At 44.0% G+C, this 17,149-nt stretch overlaps 2 protein-coding genes across 2 annotated transcripts; one reads left to right on the top strand and one right to left on the bottom strand.

Annotated features, from left to right (window-relative positions):
• Window positions 1-11,942: 11,942 nt before the first annotated feature.
• Window positions 11,943-13,517, top strand: K441DRAFT_130128 (uncharacterized protein). The gene is made up of 2 exons (XM_067640072.1): window positions 11,943-12,905; window positions 12,957-13,517. The coding sequence occupies exons 1-2, from the start codon at window positions 12,254-12,256 to the stop codon at window positions 13,340-13,342; spliced, it is 1,038 nt and encodes a 345-aa protein (XP_067503544.1). The 5' UTR covers window positions 11,943-12,253; the 3' UTR covers window positions 13,343-13,517.
• Window positions 13,518-14,678: 1,161 nt separating this feature from the next.
• Window positions 14,679-16,734, bottom strand: K441DRAFT_687526 (glycosyltransferase family 90 protein; the record flags this gene model as incomplete). Its single annotated transcript, XM_067652101.1, has 3 exons — window positions 14,679-15,099; window positions 15,207-16,531; window positions 16,573-16,734. 3 exons carry the CDS (start codon window positions 16,732-16,734, stop codon window positions 14,679-14,681), a joined length of 1,908 nt encoding a protein of 635 aa, XP_067503543.1.
• Window positions 16,735-17,149: the final 415 nt, after the last annotated feature.

The raw sequence follows: 17,149 nt of genomic DNA, 5'->3' as shown, positions 1-17,149 counted from the left end.
AATTAATAAGATATTAGTAATTTTATAATCCCTTTAAGCGACCTCTACCGCGTTATAGTTATGGCGTATCTACTATAATTATATTAGGATTATGGTCGCTTTCTAAAGCATGTTAATTATAGTTCTCTTCTAGGGCATTTTCTATAGCATCCTATAAAGGCTTAGAACTATTATCTTTATAGTAAGGCTTAATAACAGTTAAATGAAATTAAGTGGGTTTATAAGGCATCTAAATAGTATAAGTTTAACTATTAATTATAATAAGTTAATATAGGCCTAACTATTCTCCCTTTTTACACTATACGCGTACCTTAAACTAGAGTGGCAAATTAAGTATAGTTAAGGTATTTAGGCCATTTCTTATTCCTAGTACGTTGTTAACCTAGCGTATAACGTAGAGATATCGCACCTCCTTTATTGCCTTATAAATAGCCTTAGCTTATTATATAATAGAGGGAGATAGTAGAGAATTATTAGTTATTTAAGGGTAGGCGCTAAAGACCAGTAACGTAGGTATAAGTCCATCTAGGCTAGCGGAATTATTAATGGCTTTAATAGCTATTTATAAGGTAAGTTCTTTGTTAGCGTTCTCTAGTTCTAAAGAGATAATCTTATATACGCGGCGTAATGGCGCGTAATATCGCTCTACTTTTTTAATACTGTTATATGCCTTAATAGGGACTTCCTTAACCTTAATTACTATTACTTTTATCTATTATTAAAACTCTATAAATAAGAAGTTTTTTTTTACATTATGGACGATTTAATTAAAGGGTCCTAGGTAGATATTAATCTAGCATAATTATAGGGTATCCTATGCGTTTCTAGCTAATATATCCTTTAAAAAACGTACGGCTTAAAAGAAGGTTAAGAAGTTAATAACTTAAAGTACTGGCTTGCCGCTAAGGTATATAACATCAATAATAATACAGAAGTTAAAGTCGTAGTTATCTTTAAGGGTGAACTTAAATCGGCCAGGGGACTTCTAGTTTATTTAATAGTAATAGTAGTACTTTATAAGATACTTAATTGCCTTAACCTTAACTTTATAACCTACTCGCTAAAGAACCCTAAGCAATTAATAAACAAATAGGTGGCTAAATTAACGGTATAGTTAATGTAACTTTAACTTAGTTAGGTGGCTCTAAGTAATACTCTTTTCTAGTTAATAAAGGAGCAACTAAGGGTAATCCTACTTACGTATAATAGGTATCCGACTATCTCCCTATACAAATATATTCTTAAGGTTATCAAGCTTAACGCCTAATTTATTTATATCTCTAATGCAAAATAGAAATGGGGTATTTATAGGAACAATATAGAAAGTAATACACCCTAAGGGGGTTTAGACCCTAATTATGCTAAGAAAAATCGCAGTACCCTTGCCAAAACAAATCGTATATTAGCTTGCCATTAAATAGTTAATTTAAACAGAGTTATTAAGCTACTAAAGGGCTTAAACTTAAGGTTCTTTTATTATAGATACTTATACGGCTCTAGTATCTAGTATAATACTATAGAAAACATTTACCAAGTATCTATTATTAAAGGAGAACGCGAAGCTCTCCTTTAGTTCGTTAAAAATATCTAACTTTATAATAGAATGGAGCGTAAATTGGTTATTAAGAACAGCAATAATTTATATACCATCTACCTCACCATACTTAGTAAAGTATTGGTTAGGTAAGTAGTTCTCAATTTCTATATCTATAAGGAGCTGTTTGGCCTTATTAACCTCACCCTTAAGATCTTCTACGCCTTTATATTAAACTAGAAAGCTTTAAAAGTAGGCCGTAGTAGCCTTATAATTTCTAACATTTCTTATACTTTAGCGAAACTTATTATATACCTCCTTTTATTTATTAAGAGAATGCCTAGTTAACTAGCAATTCGGTTTCTTACAAACGTAGCACTTCTTATAAGGTGAGGATATAGATAGGGAGTCCAATGATAGAACAATAGGGTATATTGTATAGTAGAGACGAATCCTTAAGGGAGAAGGAGGAGTCTGAGGTGCGAGGTAAGGGGTTTCCATAGGCACGTGCAGCGCACGTGCCTCACAGGCGAGTCGCCTGCGGGTCGCCTGCACCTCGCAGCTACATAGCTATCTACTCAGGTTTCACCTAACACTTCTTCTAGCAATTACTTCGAAATAAACCTCTATAAGGACCTCTACCTTTACCTTATAGTCGCTAATTATACCCTCTACTATATTGCCTACCACAGCCACTATATATTTAATTAGTCTAGTTATAATTATATTAGTTAGGCGGGTTAATTAAAGTAGGTTAGAGTTAAGCGTTAAATTACTATACTTCTTAAGAGCGTAGAGCGGTGCTAATAAAAGATCTTAATTGGGTATATATACCTTTATAAGTATTTATAGGATTAAAGAGAGCAAGGTTATATTCTTTAATGCCTTAGCATACGCTAATAACTTAATCACGTAGGCTAAAATCCTCTTAATATAATTCGGATAAACTACGCTAAATTATCTAAAGTTAATTAAAGAGCTTTTAAAGATAATTAAGCTAAGGGATATCTAGGTTTATAGCAATAATTCTTAAAAAGGTAGTCTCTCTCTATTCTAATATATACTGCTACTTATTCTCTTCTATTTTAAAATGGTATCTTAACTTATATATTATATGGTTAAAATTATATCCTTTTCCTACCAAATAATTATAATAGAAGGTACTAGCTTAGCCCTTAAGCATAATAGAATAGGCGTTATAGTATTAATTAGACTCTATTTTTACCTTCTAGTAATAGTTATAGAAGATACGTAGTTTAGAATTAAGAACATTATATAATTCCCTACTAAACTTCTTCTCTTAATTTAAGTAGAGTTTCGTAAGCTCTATAAGCAATTTTAAACTACCTCTAATTTAAGATTAAGATAAAGGAGGTAGGAGTTGCATTACAGGCTATAGTAGGGACGTAGGTCTAGTTAATGGAGTCTAAAGGTCATTAAATTGTAAAGTAGTGGGATCCTATACCTGCTCTTATTAGGGTATAGTATCCGATATTAAGGTTATAGGTTAAATTAGATACAAAGGAGTTAAAGGCGAAGGTAGGTTTATCTCTAGAGGTATATTACTTAGGTTCTATTATAAGTTAAGCTTCCTTATAGTGCGTAGTTAGTGCTTAATCTCTTATAAAGTCCATTCGTGCTCTTCTTTTATATTAATAACCTACTCCTAAATATTGTCTCTAATAGTACCCCCATCTATAGGTATAAATACTTTATACTCCTATAAAAAGTTACGGAAGTCTTATATAATATCCTTCTTTATAGGAGTCTATATTTCCTTTATCTATTTAATAAAATCCTCCCTTATATAGTACTATAGTATAGTGTCGTTATATTCGCTATCTTTATAGTATACTATATAGTATAATAAAAATCCGTTTAGGTCCTATTGCTTAGCGTTTATAAAGTCGATTATATCGGTATTTTATATTTCCGGATTAATGTCCTTCTCGTACTTCTTTAGATAGGTTAACGCTATAGTAGGTGCAGAATTAACGGGGTATTATACGTCGAAGGTAGGTAGGATTTTCAGTTTTATAGGATCTTGTAGGTTTACTATTAAGAGGTAGGCAATTTAAGATATTATTTAACGCGTTTTAGACATCGTTTAACGCGTTTTAGACGTTAACTTAGGACTATAGGTTTAGTAACACTTCTAACCTAAAGTACTTAACCAAATCTTCGTAAACGTGGTTATTCTGCGTAATAAACGCAACTTAGTATCTCCTAGTACTTAATAACACTTCTATTACTAGTTTTCTACAAGTTTAAGGTAGCACAGTATCGCCGGAATCCATTCCATATAAGCGTATATGGCACCCCTATATAAGACTGTCTCTTCTATTTAAAAACCTAGCTGCTCTATAGTTAACTATATATTTAACCACTAATTAGTATTAGTTACACAGGGTAACTTACTAATAACGACTACTCAAGTAGGTTATAGTAATGTTAGTTAATAAAGCTTATTTATTAAAATAAGGGAGGGCAAGGAGCTTAAGACTCCTCACCACGCTAGTTCCGCGACGTTATGTAATGACCGCTTACTTCATTCCCAACAGATACTTTTAAAAATAGGAATAATAGGACTAAAAGACTAGCTTTACTGGGTAGGTATCCTAGTAGGTAGCTTAAGATATAAATATAGCTGGCTAAGACAGACACTAAAACACGTAATACTGTTATGCCCCTTATATACTAACTAAAAAGTAATACTTTTAGTAGCTGGTATAGAGAACTATAATATACTACTCTTAATATAAAAAGGCCTTAAGGCGGTTACCTAGTGGCTTATTAGCTAAAATATACTAAACCAGTTTTAGGTTATAAGGGAAATAGTAATAGAGGGTGGGAGGGTAAGTAACGGGCGCCCCCTAATAACTCTATAGTAGTAGAGTAAAGTTTACAATACTAGCGCGTCTGTAGGCTTATTACGGCAGTAATAGTTCCTAAAAAGGTTAAAAAGTAAGGTAGTAGGAGTACTATAGGTGACTTATAGGCGCCTTGTAGGCGCCTTATAGGCGAGTCCTAAAAGGCAAAGAGATAGATTACGGGGTTTTCTTAAATAGAGTTTTCTCCCTATATATACATAAGGAGTAGTCCGCGTGGGCCTAATAGGGATCTAAATCGGACGTTAAGCAATGAATTATTAATTATTAATTAATTAATAGTAAGGCTTAAAAGTAACGGTTAAGCTGCTAAAATTAGATAATTAAAATATACTTTTTAATAATATACTCTGTGCTATAGGTGTCTAAATCCTTCTAGTAATCCTTAATATATAATTTTATAGTAATGCCTATATAAATAAGCACACTAAAGTACGCGTATAGTTCCTTCTTATATATTGACTGCTATAGGCGTATATACTTTATTTCCTTATATAATAGATAAAGCTCCGCGTGCTTATTTATCCACTTTATAAGCTTATTTATAATATCCTCTATAAAAAATAAGCTAAATAGCTTATAAGGATTATGCTAATTAATGTCTAAGGGGAGGTTTAGTAAGCTATAGTCGTCCTAATTATTAATATAGAGAGGTTTAAAATGGGGCAGCGGCCAGGGCTTTAGGGGGGGTGTTTTCGCTATCTTATTTAGTGGAACGTTATACTAAGTCTTCTAAATAAGGTCTATATCAATTCTAGCGCAATTGCAAGGCATAGTGGTGGTGTAATTAATGGTTGAATTCTATATAGAGTACGTATAGTCTTAAGTCTAGTGTTCGCGTATAGACTACCTACTTATAGGACCCTAATGGGTTAAGGGATAGCTATATATTCCTAATTCCTAATTAACTAAAAGAATCTTTTCCTAGGTAAGCACGGCAGGCTTACTAGTTATTATAAATACCAATATAATTAAAGTAGATTAATATTAGAAGTAGTAGCTTCTTAAAGGCCTTCTACTAAGCAGCTTAATTAACTATATTGGCTTTAACAGTGCCTTAACTACGCCTTAGCTAATAAATTTAAATACTAACTTAACTATAAGTTAAATATAGCGGTAAAAACACTAGCTAAGATAGGTAGATCTATTAAAGCTTATCCCTTAATAAAGTCTAATTTTAAAATAGAGCCCGCTTAACTACCTAACCTAGATTCCTACTATTAACGTTACTGCCGGTGCAAATACCTACTTTAAAGCCCACGCGGCGTACTAATTAAATCCAATAATATTTAGATACTATTTAAGGTTAATTTTAGTAGATCTAAGATCGGATAACGTCAATATTTATATATAGAGGTGCTGCCAAAAACCTAAAATTTAACTGTAACTCTATTAGATTTATATAAATTACCCAATTAGGATAAGCGCGCTGTCAGCTCTGCAGTCAGCGGAAGGCATCATCGCTCGCTGAACGCTGCCTGTTGGCCACACTGAGTAAAACTAAAGGTCGATAGGCCCGGCGAGAGCCTTCTAACGGAGGGTTTGGTCTACTAAGAATTCTTTCGCAGAAAATTTGTGGGTCTACAAGGTTGGCGAGATGCTATTGCTTGAGGCGATAATTTGCTTCGTGCCCGACCAAAAAAAGACTTTGTGACTCGTCCGGCCGGTGATATTGCAACTCATAAATCTGGTTCAGTAAGAATTAGCCGACGGTTGCGTTTCTGGCAATAGTTTCGAATTCTTGCGCCTTGTTAAGTAAAAGAAAAGTCAATAATAGGATGACACCAGTTAGATCTTAACAGCCGTTCCAATAATTTATGTCTTGAAGCTTGGCTGGGAGGGTAACATACGAATATTGGTGTACAAGGTGAAGTCTGCTCCGAATATGGTAAACTGAAGCAAGGTCACGTGCTGGATTTAAGAGTGAATATCAGGCAAATTTAGAAAATTTACCTACATCAAATCAACGAAGGATATCGACTGAGCAAGACTTCACAAAAGTATATATTACAAACAAGAGATTTTAACACAGCACGCTGGAGCCTCAACTAAACCCCAACCCTACACCCTCCATCCAAGGACCCGGCCCTCGTCACCCATCCCATGGTATAACACCACCCTTCCAACGTCAGACATCGGAATCCAACATGACACCGGACCCGCTCCGCCTACTCACCCTAGACCGCGCCAGTCGCAGATCATGATGACCCAAAGACCACCACTCCTCTCCTGCAACTGGTATCTCCAAACGGCCCGGCCACATTCGCCGCCAGCACGCTTGTAGAATGGCCGCCCGGGGCGATCTCGCCCGAGGCTGGCCTGTTCCAAGCGAGGCTAGCGGAAAGCGTGTCCAGTCGCTCGGAGCACCGTCTCGCTTTGAGGAGCAGGCGTGTTCCTGGGGCCACTTACTGCGGTGTCTGGAGACTGAATCTGCTTGCTGGCTCGGGCTTCGGTTGGGGCATGGTGGCTGTGGTGCGGTATCCGCGTGTCCTCATCGAGGCAGATGGAATGACGAAAGACCTCCGCGCATCGCAGCGCTGCAATTCATGAGATACCAAGTCCTCTCGCAGGCCGAGTTGAGGAAGTTGCGATGGTTGTTCAGCGACTCCTACTATTCGACTGCACAAGATCTCATCTTCGTAGAAGTCTGGATCCTCAAGCTAATACACTCTCTTTACAATTGGCCCTTTCGTGCTTCGATAGCCGAAGGTCACACCCCTACCACCTAGGTTGGGTTTAGGATGGTCGTGGGGTATGTGTGTGCATAGCGGACTAGATACAGGTGCTTACAGCCTGAGCCTAATCGAAAACTTTAATCAGACAACACTATTCAATGCGTGCAGGACGTCGGCTCTCCACAAGCTCGGTGTCGTACGACTCACTTGATCAAAGTATTCGATAGTTTGGTCTTTCTTTTTTTGCGGGCGTTGGTGTTGCAGTTTTGTTGTTCTTGTGGTAGTGGTGGTGTTGACCGCCAATTGGCACCAAAAAGACAAGTCATTTTGGCAGCGCCAATTAGGACAATATGTAGCCTCAAATTCCGGTCGACAGGTGGTGGCGGTAATTTTTTTTAACTCTGCATTTGCTGCTCCGGTTTAGACTAAGTGGCCGCGGGTTTCTGGAGTAATGAGTAGTCAATTGAAATTATATAACCCTTTAGCCCCCAACTGGGTGTACACTAACGTGAGTGTCTTCCTATTTATTGGATCATTGCAGGAATTACATCAAGATCAAGATCATGTCGATTTGGAGGTTCGGTTAACTCCGGAGTCCAGATAAAGATTTCCTCAACATATTCGAGTATAAAGACGCCTGCCAGGTACGTAAAACATGTGCGGTTGAGATGGCTTGAGTAAGACTGGAGCGATGACTAACATATGCACAGTTATGCAGGCATAGGAGAACGGTAACCAAGCATCCTTGAGCCTGTGGGAGATTGTCAATTTCTCTCGAACATTAGCATTGTTGTGAGACAAACCAGCTCGAGTGCAGCAACTCAAGACCCTGTAGACAGTGGATCTCAACTAAAGGAATCATGTGCCGTTAACCGCCGCCCTTTCGATGGCAAAAAGTGCTCATCGGCCTAGGCATATCGCTGGCGGCATAGAGTATATACCTAATGGGAGATATTGCGAAACAATCGCAGACAAATCACGACAACTACAGGGCTAGCCCGGTAACTAAGTACCCAAATACGACTAGAGAAGAACCTCCTCAAAATTTTCGTGTGGCCGCGCGGACAACCTAACAGGGAGCTATATCTGCCGAGCTCGTCTCGTTACGGTTCGTAAGCTGGAACCATCAATTGAAACCGATAGCTGGGAAGAAGGTTGCTTGGTCAGGTTGCCAAAGCAAGGACACTACAGCCCGGTTGGACAAGTTTGGAAACGATGCCTTCTCATGCCTTGGCTGCAACATTTGTTGCTAGATGGAAGGTACCCCACAGTCGTCGTCATCTTCCACGGCTAGCAAATCCAACATCTATCTATCCTCTGCAGCTGACTTGCGGGATGCCGGTTTGCGTAGCAGGCAACAAGCCGTCTGATGACTGGAGTAGACATGGGGCTCTAACACTATCCGATCCGGCTATTTGCTTATTCGTTCGCGTCAACTTGCTGGATGCTTAATTGGTCTGTACGAAAGTGAGATTCCAGCCATCTTTCCGCCTTGGATTAACGAAGAAATTAGGAACAGGCCCAGTTCTGTTCCTTTCAGGCTTCTTGAGTTAGGATGTTAGGCTGCTCCAGGACAAGTTATCATTCCTGTCATGGCCGCCATAATTTCCAACGATCTTCTTTCTAGAGGGCATTTCGGGTTGTTTTGAACGACTAGTAGATTTGTTGCTTACGATTACGGAAGGTAACAGGTTTGCTTTTGCAGCCCGTATGCTGTAAATAAGATCGTAGTAGATCGAGCCGCTGGACCTAACTCTTCCTGCTGTTCAGCACCACCCGGGTGGAAGCGTGTGACTGGTTTGCGAGCTTAGAATCATGATATTCAAGAGTTTTGTGAGCTCCTGACGCGCTGGAGCTGGAGCCATGGCGAAGCGGAATAGCGTAAGGCGCAATCGATCGTATCTGAGATGTGAAGACCTCAACTTGCTTATATAGCGGTACTGCTACGAGTTGTCGGACGATCAAATGCCAGTCGATGTCGTTAGGTAATACCACAAGGCACAGTTAGGTCCGGGGTTGCTGGATTGGGGAGCCCACTGCCGAGGAACGTTCTCACGTTCCCCACAACGCCAAACCGAGCGCGGGATAGCGTGCGCCAACTTTATTTCAACGATGCCGACTCCCTTTTCCTGGGCCAGCATCGATACGCTTGACAAAGAGGCCGCTACTTCCCAACATTCAGGCGATGTGGCGAGATGGCTGAATAGAAGCGTGCAACTGAAGGTATGTGAACTATCGCTTTAGAACCGCCCACTCTGTGGATCTCCGAGTGGAAACAACAAACTCCCAGCATGTAAGCTGGCTGACTTGGCTGACTGCGCCTCTTAAAAAATCCAAAGTCCAAAAGAGAGCCGCTGGAGCAGTTCTGGGTCTAGTTTGGGGGTCCACGATTTATGAATACTCCGTCCTGTCAACTTCCATCTAGCTCTCAGCTTACCCAAGCCTACCTGCCACATTGGGGGAGGGATTTCAACGCGTGCATTTTTCTTTATTCCTAACGACCATTTAATTCGCTTTTACTTTCGGCATACCTTATACCATTCGAGATTTGTACTTTGAGTATTCGTTTGGTTGTTCTGATCAGAGGCGGCTGGAGTTTGAGAATTGAGGAAGATATTATCAGCTTAAGTCAGTACCCTTTTACATGAAGGCTTCTTGGATGGAATGTATATGTACCCCCACTTTACTTATCTCGTTCTCCGATCAATGTTAATTCCTGTCCGCCACCGCGTTAACCCCTCCCAACTTAATTCTTTGTATAAATGTCTTTGGAATTTCAGAGTTCTCCTACCCCGCTGCAGCAAGTCAATGGTGCTTCTGCCGTCTATCATACTTGCTGTAGAGATATCCGTCTGCCATTTATAGGTAGCGTGGCTGTATGGAACGTGCTTGAGTTCTGCTCCTTATCATTGCTAGGAACTGTGTCTTCTCAACCATCAGTGTTCTTCCTTCTATATAGAACAGAGTCTTTTATTTCATTCTCAACCGGAATCCAAAATCCTTTTCGCACTTTCGATTTTCTTTTTGTGTGCCGCTTGATCGGTGCCCAATGTTGTATTTAGACTTGGGCATTGTCTGCTGACTTCCCGGTGTGCGGAGTTCCTGGTTCCTGGTTCCTGGTTCATGCCTCATACTTCCTTTAGTATTTCACAGTCTGTGGTATGTCCCCTCCTAAGCTCCTACATGTCTTGGCTCTTGTATCAATCGCCATTTTCTATTTTCCCATGTTGAATGCCTTGACAGCCTCTCACGGCCAGTCTTTTGCGTTCGCTGTTGAAGTTTGGCCTAAGGATTTTTGCGTGCACAGTCACTGATGGAGATGCCTGGGATGAAGCTCGTAATATTCGGCGCAAAAGATGTCTCCAACCGTATCATAATGTGAGTGCGTTGAACTCCAGATCATGTTCTTTAATAACCAACCTTCTCATACAGCTTATTGATCCTCAGAGTTAGCCGTCGCTACTGCCTGTTGGTCCGTAAACCTGTCCGGTTGTGAGCTTGTTCCATATTCTGCCATCTTCTTGAATTCGCGAAGCTTTAGCATTAGCAATATCTCTCTCCCCAGCCTAAATCTTCAGTGGCTATTGTCTTCGTCGGCTCCAATAACCTTCTTATAGCTCTTGTGTGTTGCTCTACTTTGTAGCTCAGCATCGTTTCGGTTCGTTCCTCCACAGCTCACACCTTGTAATACATTCTGTGCTGACCGTATCCCGATTTCGTTGGCTAGATTCTTTCAAATCGGATCGCAAATTCTCAGGTTGCTGCTCTAAGGCCTAGTTCTTTCTCTAAGACTCTCTCCTTTAAACGCTAATGTCTATTTGTCCCCGTCTCCCTTCCACCCTGTTTTGTATTTGCGGCGCTGCGCTGCCATGGAACAGTACGCTCAATGATCGATATTATTGCTTCACCAAGGAGGTGCTTATGTCGCGCACAGACATGCTGACCTTATCTTAGGCAGAATCAAGGCCCTTAAGGCCTATTTTCCGTTCATGAAAGGGGTATTGCACGCTCGTCCTATTCCCCTCTCACTTGTTATCTGTGGGTGCGCGAGTTGCTCGTATGCTTTTTGGTGGCGTAGGTCGCATTGTTTGCCCAGCATTCCCAGTAGCGTTTGTCGCGGCTCAGATGCCTGTGTGCACTAAGATCGATCTGTCTTCAGCATTTCTTTCATTACTGCTCCCTTAACGTGATGACCTGTATGTAGCTCATGGCACGCTACGCATAGACAACGCACGGTTAAGATTCGCGCAAAGGTTTGCCACCAATGAAAAAATCTCAAGCGATCCGATCTGTGTTTGGATGTGGATTCGCGGATATTCTAGAATATATCCTGTCACGGTAGGTTATTCTTATCGTCAGTAATCATTACCAAGAGAATAAGTGGTTATTCCAAAGAATATGGGTGTCGCTTACTAGGCGCGGGAGACATTGCAGAAGAATTCTCGATGCTGGCTCACCGTCCAGCACGCCTTTTAGTAAAGGCTCAAACTTTCAGCAATCGGATTTTTCGACAGACGATGAAATCAATTTCTAGCGAATGGCCTATGGCAAAGATATATGATTACGGAGCTGGCCCTAACTGAATTGGGGGTGGGCACTGCAAGCTTGCGTTTTTGTGGGGGCTGGTTGACATGAGACGCGACAAGTTGGTATATACCAAGCTCCCTTCCTCCTAGTTAGAGTGGTCTGCCTCACTTCCTCTCCCTTCCCATTTCACCACCAGCAACCTCTCGGCTCATCACACTATCTCGATCATCAAGCAACAAATACAAGTTATATCATTTCGTCAGCTCATCAGTCAACACACCGCAATGGATAACATGGACTTGGGTGGAATCATGGGGTATTGGCTTGACGGACAACACGCTCGCAGTAAGTCGCATTCAAAAATAACTCATCACCAAGAACGACAATCTTTCTGCTTCTCTCCAGACATGCCTTGCGTAAAGAAATCACTGTATACTTTCCTATATCTATCTCTTCGATGGCTAACGAATTATTTTGTCTGCATCGACGACAAACGACAATCTATACCCGCTAAACTTCATCCTGAATGATCTTCGCCTTTGATCACGCCTCTCCAACGTTCTTAGCTAATATATTACACCAACCTAGATGCAGGCAGCTTTGGCGCCTTCATCCGAACCGCAGTTATCATGTGCATCTATTCTTGGATACCTGAAATATTTGTGTTTGCTGATTGCGGCATCTTCGACCCAACACTCCCTACGTCAATTCTTGGCGAGCTCCTGGATGTACATATCATACCCCGAGCTAGAGTCATGGAACACTCCGCCACGGCCATCATTGATATGCTCGCCTGCGGCTTCTTCGTTTGCATTTCGAAGCACCTGGCAGGCCCTTACGATATAATCGTATTCGCCTCTATCTTCATCATCTATGCTTTTTCTATAGCTCGCGACGATATCCATCCATTCGAATTCTCTTGGCGTTACTCCACAACTGGCACAATCTTCATCAGCCATGAGCGGGGCATCACGGTCAGTATGATTAGCCCACCGAACTTGCTGTCCAGAACTCACATTCCATTTTTCCAACCCGACTATTGCGGCCCCGACTATCTTGGCAACTACGACCATGTCCCCGATTATTGTGGCCCACCACAGTTAGACGGGGCTTACGATGACCAACCCCACTTCACGACCGCGGATCTTGGCATAGAGCGTTACAACGAGACCGTTGCGGCGTACACAGAACGCGACCACGCATTCCGCACCGGCTATCTTCCTACTCTCCAGCAACCCAAGCCCGCCAAGGGAGCTGAAGAAGCTTGCGCAGCTTGGAGCAGTAAGTCACCATCCTCTCAGCCATTTAGCGCTCGGTCCACTGACTTTATAGGATTTTCTGAGACAACAGACCAGAAGGATGCGGACGCGATCGCCAAGGGCGACTTGCATGGTGGCCAATTACATAGGATAAACCGGGCCGCTCTCCTCCCGCCTCCTGCTGCCGCTCGTCCCCGCCATGCTACCGCCGGCCCTGCTCCCGCCCGTCCCGCTCCCACCCGTCCTGCTCCCGTTCGTGCGGTTCCCGTTCGTGCGGTTCCTGTTCCTCTACCTCCTGTTCCTCCACCTCCTGCACGCCTAGCTCCCCCCCGTGCCCCAGCCGCCGCCTGCGCCCCCATTGCCTGGAATAGGAGCATGTTGGTTACCTCCGAGACTTTTCTGAAGGGCCCTGGGGTCAAGCAAGGTGGGTTGGGTGGTTCGAAATGGGCCTCTACTTAGATGTCTCATAGCTAGTCTTGGATTGGCATTCTCTCTGAGGAGAGCGTCCATTTTAGATGCTGGGTTGAGATATTTCTTCTTTGTATTGTGGGGATGGTCTTCGGGCGCCCTATAGGGCAATTAATTCAAGAAATTCTACTTGGAATCTGCCTATGTTATATATTATAGAGTGAAAAAAATTTTAAAAAAAAAGGCCAGATGTACTCAAAGGCAATGAGCCAGACCTTCATTAGTTCGGATATTTCCAGCGCCTGCTCTACCTTACTCGGCCATATCTATCCTCAGACCCGCGCGGTAAGATATATGCATACCTAGGAATCGCTCAAAAAGCATTACCGCCAGGCAAGACAATGCCCATAGTACCTAACTACTCGTCTTCATCGATGCCTCAAACACTGTATAAATTTGTCGCCACAATTCTTCTAATCAGGCATCCGCGCCTATCAAACCCCCCATATGTCGAAGACAAAAGTAGCCGCAGAATTCAGAATCTGCCATCGTGGGCACCTGACTGTAGTTGCCCAGACGTTCCGCAACCGCTTTCGATCCCACGCCTGGAGTTTGGGTGCTGCCCACAGCGCTACGGTCCTGCCTTTGCGAACATAACCCCCGAGGAGTCTCTCGATACGCGCGGTGCAGTTTTCGATCGCATTGTCGCCGCCTCCGAGCCCATCAGTGATACTCTAGACGGCCATGATATCCCGACATGGTTTGAAATCTGCGCAGGCCTCGAGGACCCATATGGACCAACACAACAGGGCCTTAGCGTGGTATTCTGGCGCACACTGATTGCCGACACTTACGTCAAGTCTCCCGCTCATGGCTCCATGCGCAAAGCCTTCAAGTACTGGATCTGCTCGCACCTCGCCATGGCTATCGCTCAAAAAAGGAATATTGGCTTACCGAAGAACAAGCATGATCCCACATCTCCGCTCTGGTCCCCCTTTTCGAATATGGAAAGGCCAGAATCGGATCTCAGACCATGCCTGAGATAGAGTCGTATGATCAGCAAACGGAAACCTAAAACATGGAAGGATATGGTCGAAGAAAACATACCATTCATGATATCTAGATTCTCATGTGTATATAACCTCAAGACTTGCCTTGCGGCTAGAACCGCGCCCTCAATCTCTGAATCTGAGATCCCGTATACCACCCAAACACCACCGCCTTTCCTCCTCCCCAAGCGCGCCGGATGCCTCGCTCCCGCCACCCCAATCCTGCAAGCGTACCTAGGCGATTCCAGCATCCGCGGCGCCTGATACTGTGCGAGTTCGCCCACTCGTCTGGGCCATAGCCCTCAATATTGTACTTAATTCCACGCTATTGCTATGTCTCAAACCGCCTTCAGATCCTCCACGAAGCCCAGCCTCTCCCTGCGATTGTCGCAGACGCGCGCGTACTCGAGCAGCAGCCTGTAAACGTAAATCTGCATATCCTCGCACCGCAGCACCATCTCAGCCCACTTCTGCCCCCGCTCTGCGATCTTGCGCGCAGCCTCGTCGTGGCCGTCTTTCTTCTCCTTGTGCACTGACCGCTTTTCCGCGGCCTCAGGAGACTCGCCGCCTAGCCCGTCTTCCGCTTCTGATTCCTCCGCTGGTTCGGGTTCAGGTTCGGGTTCTGAGGCAGCCAGAGGAGCGATGGGCGTGAGCTTAGGGTCTGAGCCGATGAAAGATTCCATAATGCCGTAGAAGTCTATGAATGTATTTCCATGGGCACGAAGTGCACCCAGGGGAACAGGCGCGAGTCGTGCCATTCTTTGTAGATGGTAGCTTTGATGGGGAGTGAGGTGGAGCGCAGGAAGCCGCGTTAGCGGCCAGAGAAGCTATTTCCGTCGATGTCGGGCAGGTATTTATACGCATACTGCTCTTTCATCGGCATCATCCCGGTCACAGAGTAGAATTCGTTGGTATAGGAGCAAGTTGGCGCGTCTTCGCCGGGAAAGCAGACAAGGTCCATGAACTTGGCGTCGGAGAAACTGCCAATCCAGTCGCTTAGGTGTCGTTCTGATGCAGCGGTGACTCCGTACGGGTTGCCAGGTGGTAGACGAAAATTCCCACCCGGTCCGATGCCCGCAATGCTTGGGTCGACCTCTCCGGGCGGCAGCTCGGCGGTCGAGACTTGAGTCCCATTCACCATAGAGAGGAAGCGGTGGCGTTGAAAGCGCGGCGAGTTTTCTTTCTTGTTGCGGCCGCCTGTCGCAGCGCCGCGCCAGATGAGGCTATTACTTTTCTCGGGCCAAGGCAAACCGTGCGATTCTTCGCCACCAGAGTAGAGTTCCATGTCACTCCAGTACATAGCCGCAGGCAGCAAAATCTCGTTGTTCATGGGTAGTTTCGAGCCTCCGAAAAGCGGAAATAGTTTTTCAGATACAGATAACGATATTGACTCAACAAATGTGCCATGGAGACCTTGTAAGTGCGGGTGGTAGCACGGATCTGTGGCTTGCGTCCAGTTCTGCACATATCCACGCAGCGTTTTGGGCGGGAAGGACGTCGGGAAGGACGTCGGGAGTAGCAATGCTGCCGCATGTTCAGGACGAGGATGGTCACTCCAGATATCCTCATATACAGGTGTTTTCCGAGTAGGAGTATCAGGAGCGCACGCGGCGCGCACAAAAGACCAATAAGGACGTGGGCGCTTATCCACGCCCGGCCAAGTAATATGTGGGCCTTGCCATTTCCAGTCAAAGGTTGAATTATCGAGATCGCCAAGCCCAGAGAGCTCTGGTATGACATCGGAAGCTGGAGACATGGTGTGCCGCGCATCATTCATATAGTCACTAACCGTTTCCCAAGGAACAAGCAGGCGCGATTCGTCCATCGTATTAATAGGCACATCTACGTCTGGCAGGAACTTCTCAATCGTGCCTATGAGCTGGTCCCATAAATTCATCCAAGCTCTTTCATGGTCCGTCTTCTGCGTTGTGCTCCCATTCCTCACACTAATCACAAAATCAAACGAGTGCGCTTGCTGCCGTATCTTTCTCGGTTCAATCCCCCAAAACGGACCTAGGTCATCGTATATCCGGTCGAAGAAGTCTTCAACCACAAGCGCACCGTGCTCCACGGTGAAGTTATACCACTCCTCGAAGCCAGGAGGCGGATGTCTCCCGCGCCTCTTCCTGTATGCCTTCGCTGCAGCATCCAAGCTCCTGACCTCTTTCGCAAGCAGAGCCTCAAAATCTGCCTCTGCAGCCGCGACCAGCTCATCGATAGGGTGTTTGAAACCCCAATGGGTGAGTCCCGGAACGGGGAGGGGATTGACAAGGGGATGTGGGTCGGGGCGCCATTAGTCCAGGTGAGGAGGATAGTAGCGACGAGGAGGGCCGTGGTGAGGGCGAGGAACTGCAGGAACCGCCAGGACGGTTTAGGGAAACTAGGAGAATGCATAGCGAACGACTATCAGATCATGGTGTTGAAACTGTTGCTGTACGAGGGCAGAGCTTGGTTGCGCGACATCTGCTATAGACGTGGCTTGGGCGAGGCGCAAAAACGGGGACGCCACTGGTTCGTGCGGAGATCCCGCAATCTCGATACGACTGTAGAGGAAGTTATTAGGGTTCTCCGCAGAGCGAGGACTCGTAATTCATAGCTGAATAGAAAGGCATTCGCTCTTCCATGGAGAAACGTGGTGAGATACACTTTGCCGTGTCCAAATTATCGTGAAGTGGTAACCTCTCACATATTTTCCTTGGCACGAAAACGGATCGTCGAAGAATTTAGGGATGGTTGGCTTGGAGTAAGAAAATATTAAAGCAACAAATTCAGGGATGAAGCTCAAGAAGAGAGTACGCTGTCGTGAAGT

Source organism: Cenococcum geophilum (genome assembly GCF_001692895.1).
Source record: "Cenococcum geophilum 1.58 unplaced genomic scaffold K441scaffold_24, whole genome shotgun sequence".
Classification (NCBI taxonomy): Eukaryota; Fungi; Ascomycota; class Dothideomycetes; order Gloniales; family Gloniaceae; genus Cenococcum; species Cenococcum geophilum.
Note: the sequence above shows the minus strand (reverse complement) of the source record. Positions and strands in the feature narration are given on the sequence as shown.

Coding starts and splice junctions, on each gene's coding strand:
- K441DRAFT_130128 (XM_067640072.1), top strand. CDS start 12,254: ATGTGCATCTATTCTTGGATACCTGAAATATTTGTGTTTGCTGATTGC. Junction 12,906..12,956: donor AGCTTGCGCAGCTTGGAGCA/GTAAGTCACCAT, acceptor CTGACTTTATAG/GATTTTCTGAGACAACAGAC.